At 30.5% G+C, this 7,541-nt stretch overlaps 1 protein-coding gene across 1 annotated transcript in view; it reads left to right on the top strand.

The window, feature by feature from the left end:
- LOC123004621 overlaps nucleotides 1-7,541 on the top strand; it is a 16,818-nt gene that overhangs the window by 2,979 nt on the left and 6,298 nt on the right. Inside the window, 8 exon segments of the mRNA XM_044397953.1 lie at nucleotides 880-1,108; nucleotides 1,146-1,455; nucleotides 1,510-1,651; nucleotides 1,702-1,819; nucleotides 1,866-2,045; nucleotides 6,430-6,498; nucleotides 6,551-6,922; nucleotides 6,971-7,053. Of these exon segments, the coding sequence (XP_044253888.1) occupies nucleotides 880-1,108; nucleotides 1,146-1,455; nucleotides 1,510-1,651; nucleotides 1,702-1,819; nucleotides 1,866-2,045; nucleotides 6,430-6,498; nucleotides 6,551-6,922; nucleotides 6,971-7,053 (1,503 nt within the window).

Raw genomic sequence — 7,541 nt, 5'->3', positions numbered from 1 at the left:
TATTCTGTTTGTTATTGGTAGTTATTATTGTCATTTTTTATTAAAAATTTGAAAAAATATTTTGTTGCATTTGTTGATTTTTGACATTACAATAATGGCATTGTCTTATTTGACACCATGCAACTATATTTTATTGATTTTTGGTATTTTTTTCAATTTTGATATTTTTTTTAGTAAAAGTAAAACATATTGCATATGTCTGTCCCGAGAAAACTAATCTTCTCAAAATTATAAAGAAAAAAAAATTGGGTCCAATTTAAAATTGGAAAATTGATTATACCCCAAAATTGTATATTTAGACATTTAGAAAAATTTTACAATGCCGTTTTTCAGAAATCACCCTGTATAAAAAATCTATAAGAAATAATTAAAACGTAAATAGTTGTAATTCTTAGATCGTAGCCTTTATAAAAATAGGTTTTATGGTGGGTTACCACTTAAAAAAAAATTGCAAAAAAAAATTATTGATAAATAAATAAATAATTTAAGCAAAAAACGTTTAGTTTCATACTTTTTGTTATATAGAAAATTTCGGAAAAAAATAGCCACTAATTTTCTCGTCAAGTTGATGGGTTTTTTTAAAGATTTCTAGGATAATCAAGAATTTTTAGAATGATTTTTTTTAACAAAAACTTTTACAAAATTTGTTCAGTAATTACATCGTATGTTTTTCAATAAAAAGGCAAAAATTTTAATGGATTTCTTATTGATGTATGAAATAGTAAATGAAGAAATTTATTTTCACTGAATTTTTTTTTATAAATGAACTATTTTAGTAGATTTCGTTTATAATTGTGTACTGTTTTAGTTCTGAATGAATTATTTAGTTTTAAACGGTTTTAGTGTTTCACCCTTTAATTAATTAATTGTGTTAATTAGAACCCAATGCTTATCGCCACCAATTCGATTACGAAGTCCACCCAACTCAATTAGCCCACGATTTTCACACTCTTCGAAACATTCTACTCAAATATCCAAAATACAAAAAATCGCTTCTTGTGGGGCCTGATGTCACCCGTCCGAGAGTTAACCACAATCAAAGTTGTGTTTATTTGAGTCAATTTTTGGAAACAGGGATTGGGGTGATTGATGCAGTGACATGGCATCAGTAAGTCTAAAAAAAGTTAAATTTTAATTTTAATTAGATATTATTTTAATGGTGCTACTGCAAGAGTTGGTGATTTTCTTGATGTGAGAAATTTCGATTTGCTTCAATCGCAAATCAACACTATCAAAGATATTGTTTATAAAGAAGGGAAGAAAGCGATTTGGTTAGGGGAGACTTCGTCGGCTTATGGTGGTGGGGCCCCTCATTTATCCAATCGTTTCATTGCGACTTTTCTCTGGTTGGATAAACTGGGTTTGGGGGCTAAAAACGGCCTGGATTTGGTTATAAGACAGTCGATTTATGGGGGGAACTATGCTTTAATTAACTTTTATTATAATCCCTCTCCTGTAATTTTTGTGTGTGTCTGTGTGTTTTTTTATGTGCAATTTTTTTTTAATTAGGATTGGTGGGTGAGTGTTTTGTATAAGAGACTTGTGGCCCCAAAAGTGGTTGATTGTCATTTGGGGGAGTCGAAAAGGGTTCGATTYTATTGTCAATGCACACCGTTTAAGAGTTATTTTGGTAAAACTCCTTCAGTTACCGGTGATTAATTAATAAAATTGTTTGATTGTGGTGTAATTTTTTTTTTTAAGTTTTCGGTCTGAATTTACACAATCGTAAAGCTAAAATTCGTTTCGAGGGAATTACCCCTGTGAAGGATTTGCAAGTCAATGCTTATGTTTTAACAACGTTGGAAAGAATCGATTCAAGGTAACCTATTTTGTGTCGTTTCAGTTTTTTTTCTTCATTTTTGTAGATTTATTTTTCTGAATAATCGTTTGCTGAAATTGACTGAAACTAATGATGTGCCAAATCTACTTCCAATCACAATTCCAGCTGAGCCTTATGTCGAAATGCCGCCATTTTCGTTGGCATTTTGGGTGGTTCCCATAACCAATAATGTGCTTCCTTTTTGTTAATTTTTGTATTTATTGTCGTTTTTTTATATTATAATAAATTTATTCGAATTTTTATTGGTTGATGTACTAATAGAGGATGTTTGAGTCTCGATAGGAGGAAAGCTGAGTCGGATTTAACTTCAAAGGCACTTGAAAATTGCGATCTTGCCACTTTGAAATCGCTGGCTTGGGAATCGTGCTTGAGTGGCTTTTAATAACCACCAAATTGTCGGATAAGTCTTCCTACCCGTATTTTCTATATAATATATTAAGTGTTTTAAAGTGTGTAAATTAAAAAAACTAAAAAAAACCGAATTGTTTTATTTTACTCCATTTCCGGTTTGAATTATTAAACATCAGTCTTTACTAGCGATTTTCTCAATAACTATTTATCGCGAAACATTGATCTAGGATTAAAAGTGTTTTCCAACGGTACCAAACTCTGGGGAATATTGATAATAGTTGCGATGATAAAAATCGAAAAAATGGAAAACCTCAAAATTCATTCATGAAAAAAGACTGAGAAACCCAAAAATTGTTTTGAAAAATTAGTGTATGAATGAACAGAAACACTGCCAGGGGCGTGGTGGCGCAGTGACACTTCGACCTTGAATGCTTTTAAAATTGTAGGTGTTTTTTAACACCTCTGGAAAATTTTGCGTTTCTGACTAAAAAAATAGGTTTAGCAAGAAATTCACATATTTCGTAAAATATTGTCAAAAAAGTTTTAAAATGCCAAATTGAGTCATAATTGAACTATTTCGAGAAAAATTTCTTCAAAAAAAGCCAAAAGACTCTCCAAAATACATCAAAATTAACGTTATCTGAGCTTGTTTCGATTGAGTTAGCTTGTGTTTTTGAGCAAAAACCAAAAATTGTTTGTCAAAAAAGCATTTAATTGGAATTTAAGTGAAAAGTAATTTATGAATATTTCAAAAATTATTACAGAAATTATCAGTGTTTTAAATAAGTTTTCTGAAAATTTTTGAAGAAGTTTTGAAAATCACCAAAAAATGTTTAATTTTCATTGTAGTTTTAGGACTTATTTGAACAAATCTACTGAATAAAACGAGTTTCAGGCTTAACTTTTTGAAAAAAAAATGATTTTTTGTTTCATCACGAGATTGAATACATGAGAAATCGTGTGAAATAACACTCATTTTCATCTAATTTAGTGATTTTTCCATAAAGTGGCTTAAAAATGTACTAAACGTTTGAAAAAAAGCAAAAATAACGTAATTTTTTACCTAATTTCTTGTTTTTTTTTGGCGTGTTTTTGTCAAAACATGACTTAAAAATCGAAAAAAAATAGATTAAAATTGACATTATAATGACCTGTTTTGAGAAATTGTGCTCATGTTTAAGCAAGATTTTGTCAAAAAAACAAAATGGATCGAAATTGGCGTTATTTTATACTGTTCTAAAAGATTTAGCTCGTTTATGAGAGAAACTCATTTATTTCCCAATAATTTCTTCAAAAAAGCCAAAATTCAACAAATAAAGTCAAAATTGTTTTAGCAATAGGTAAGTTTACGTGTTTCGTAAAATTTTGTCAAAAAAGTTTTAAAATACCCAAATTAACTCATATTTTGACCCATTTCGAGAAAAATTTCTTCAAAAAAAATCAATTAACTTACCAAATTACATGAAAATTAAGGTTATTTGGGCTTGTTTCGATTTTTTTTTGTTTTTTAGCAAAAGAAAAAAAATTGGAAAAAAAAAGCATTCAATTAGGTCAAAATTTGCAATAACTTGTATAATATCGGAAGATTTAGCTTGTTTTTGAGTAAGAAACTCACTTATTTTGTGAGTTTTTATCAAAAAAGGCCAAAAAAATTAAGCGAAAAGCTTACTGAGTTTGTCAAAGGAAAATGCCAAAAATTACCAAATTAGATCAAAATTTAATTATTATTTAATTAATGTTTTTAATAAGTTTTCTGAAAATTTCTGAATAGCTTCGGAGTTATTAGTGATAAAAATCGAAAAAATTAAAAATTGATTCAAATGGTCTGAAAGACTCCGAAAAACGCAAAAACGTTGTAGAAACGCAAAAATTGTTTTAAAAAATTTATTGTATGAATGAGCAGAGACACTGACCAGGGACGTGGTGGCGCAGTGAAACTTTGACTTTGAATGCTTTTAAAATTAATTTTTTTAAAAGAAAAATTTAAACTAAATCTATATTGACAGTTACTAAAAAATTAAGCTGCGTGGGAGTTGATCGGCAACAATGATGCTTCAGCACTCTTAATTTCAGGGGAAAGAAGGGGTGGTAAGTACCAAGTGCATAAGAAGGCTTTTCAGCCTCTTCAGTTTTCAGTCGGATATTTTCAGCCGCAAATGTTCTATTCTCAATAAATATGACATTGCATTTTGCAAAATATAACAATAAACTTTGTGAGTACATTTGAAAATTGGATTATTATCTCTACAACTGCAATAATGGATTGCGGTAAAATGTTTCTCTTTATTTTTCTGCTTCTGTATGACCGTATTAGTGCCGACATTGCGTAAGTACCATTTTTTTGTTGCTAATTTGTTTATTATTAACTATAGAAAAGCAAAATTGAGTAATTGGTGCAGTTAGTAGGACAAATTTTTGTATAAAATTTCAGATTTTTTTTTGAGTGATGCTTGATTAGCAAACCTTAACTTCAAAAAATCATATCTTGAAAACTACTCGGTATATTTTTTTGGAAATTTGGATTACAACTAATAAAGAGATGCTCTACACGATGGTAATGATGAAAAAAAAATCATTCGTAGGGTTTTTCTTAGATTACTTCGAACACTGTTGGAAGAAAAGTTTGCCAATATTCAATTTCAAATTTTATATCATTCTAAAAGGCAAAGCCATCCCTTTAAAATGGTTTTTATTTGAAGAAAATCGGCCTAATAGTTATTGAGTAATGATTTTTTAAAGTTAAAGTATTAGGCAATTAATTAGATCAAAATTGACAATAATTTGTATAATATCCAAAGATTTAGCTTGTTTTTGAGTAATGACGTGTTTCAGGTCCAGAACAAGGCAAAAATAATGTCATTTTTGGTAGTATTTACCACAATTTTTGCGAATAAACTCGAAATAATCTAAAATAGAGTAATTTTGTAATAAACTTTGATCATTTTTGGCTTATTTTGACGARATCTTGAGGAATACACGAGTTTCTCGATCAAATTTAGTCATTTTTTGGCTTGTTTTAGCTAAATCTTGTAAAAATAAGTTTTTGGCTTAAAAACGTGTAAGTGTTTGAAAATGGCAAAAATAATAACATTTTTAAAAAATCCAATTTGGTGTTTTTTGGGGAATTTATTGAAAATTTGCGTTTTTGATTGAAAAGCATGTCAAAAGGCTCAATAAAGGCAACAGTAATGATATTTTTCAGTTAGTTTAGTGATTTTTCGAGATACTTTGGCGATTTTTTTGGCTTTTGAGCAAAATATATTATAAAATCTCGTTAAAAAACTATTTATTCCTCAGAAACGTGTTTAAAGTCTCAAAAAAGGCGAAAAAAATGTCATTTTTTAATTAATTTAATGATTTTTCCACGTATTTGGAGTAAAACACAATATGAAACTTTTAAGGAAATTGGCGTTTTTTACCTTGTTTCTCTCAATTGCAATGAACAAGAAAGTCACTCATTTGACAGGTTTTTGTCAAAACATGGGTTAAAAGTCGAAAAATAATAGACGAAAAWTGACCTGTTTTGAGAAATTTTGCTCATGTTTAGGCAAGATTTTGTAAAAAAAGACGAAAACCCAACAAAATGGATCAAAATTAACGTTATTTTATACTGTTCTTGTTTATGGAGCAATGCTTGATTAGCAAACCTTAACTTCAAAAAATCGTATTTTGAAAACTACTTGGTTTATTCTTTTGAAAATTTGGACCACAACTAATAAAGAGATGCTCTACACGATGGTTATGATGAAAAAAAAATTACTCGCAGGGTTTTTCTTAGATTATTTCGATTTACTTCGAACTTTTTCGAAGAAAAGTTTGCCAATATTCCATTTCAAATTTTATATCATCCTAAAGGGCAAAGCCGTCCCTTTAAAATGGTTTCTAAAGTTAAAGTATTTTAAATTCATTTAAATTAGAAAAAAATATTTTGTTTAAAGTGTGTGGACTTTTTAATTTTTTTTTAGTGCATTTATGATATAAAATTTGTCAAGTTGTCACCTTGTGTTATAGAAAAGCGAAATTTGTGTAATTGGTGCAGTTAGTAGGACAAATTTTTGTATAAAATTTCTGATTTTTTTTGATGAATAACAAAATTTGGTAACTATTCCAACCCTTAGTCAGTATATTTAGTGGTGAAATTTTTTTCCCTTGCGTAGAACAAAGGCCATTATCTCTACTTCCATCGCCCTCCTCCACGTCCTCGAATCGATCTCGGTGACATTTTGTAACATTTCCAGCCTCTGTCCTCTAGATTTTTACCACGAGCAATTTGCGGAAAGAGTGGAACCCGAACGTGAAGAACCGACGTAGGTTTCCGCTTCCTTGGTGCGCAGTTTGTGATCACGTGATTGGTTCTAGCACCGGCTTGACCATCCACGACATCCTCCCCGAGGACCCCAAGAAGTACGACAAAATGCGCCCTCCGAAGAAGGACGGCCAACCCACCAAAGTCTACTTCCACGTCACTGTCATGGGGTTGGACAGCATCGACGAGGGGTCGATGACATATGCGGCTGATATTTTTTTCGCCCAGACTTGGAAAGACCACCGATTGCGCTTACCCGAAAATATGACCTCCGAGTATCGATTGTTGGAAGTTGATTGGTTGAAAAACATGTGGAGGCCTGATTCGTTTTTCAAAAACGCCAAAAGTGTCACGTTTCAGACCATGACCATACCGAACCACTACATGTGGTTGTATAAAGACAAAACCATCCTGTATATGGTCAAGTAGGTCGAAAAATCGGAAAGAATTGAGATTTGAGATTGTGGTTTTAGGCTCACATTACGGCTTTCATGCGCGATGAATTTCATGATTTARCCTCACGATACTCAAGAGTGTAAATTGCAGATGGAGAGTCGTGAGTTACTCACGAGTATTCCGTGCCAAAACGATCAGATTTTTGTAAAAAAATGGAAATTTCACATTTTTTTAAATGATAATTAAAAATATGTTGGCGTTTTTTACCTGGCTTCTCTCAGTTTTGGGCAAGAAAGTCACTCATTTGACAGGATTTTGTCAAAATAATCGAAAAAAATTGGCGTTATAATGACCTGTTTTGAGAAATTTTGCTCATGTTTAAGCAAAATTTTATCAAAAAAAGAGGAAAACCCTGCAAAACGGATCGGAGTTAACGTTAGATGAGAGGGAAATTTATTTATTTCTCAAAATTTCTTCAAAAAAGTAAAAATTTAACAAATCAAATCAAAACTGTTATGCCAGAAATTCGGGTATTAAAATTTTGTGAAAAGAGTTAAAATCGCCATAATTGACCTATTTCGAGAAAAATTTCTTAAAAAAAAGCTCACCAAATTACATCAAAATTAACGTTATTTAGGCTTTTTGGTT

Source organism: Tribolium madens, unplaced genomic scaffold, assembly GCF_015345945.1.
Source record: "Tribolium madens isolate multiple individuals breed KSU strain unplaced genomic scaffold, Tmad_KSU_1.1 Scaffold_20;HRSCAF=117;Tcas5.2_LG4, whole genome shotgun sequence".
NCBI lineage: Eukaryota > Metazoa > Arthropoda > Insecta > Coleoptera > Tenebrionidae > Tribolium > Tribolium madens.
This window is presented reverse-complemented; position numbering and strand designations above follow the sequence as displayed.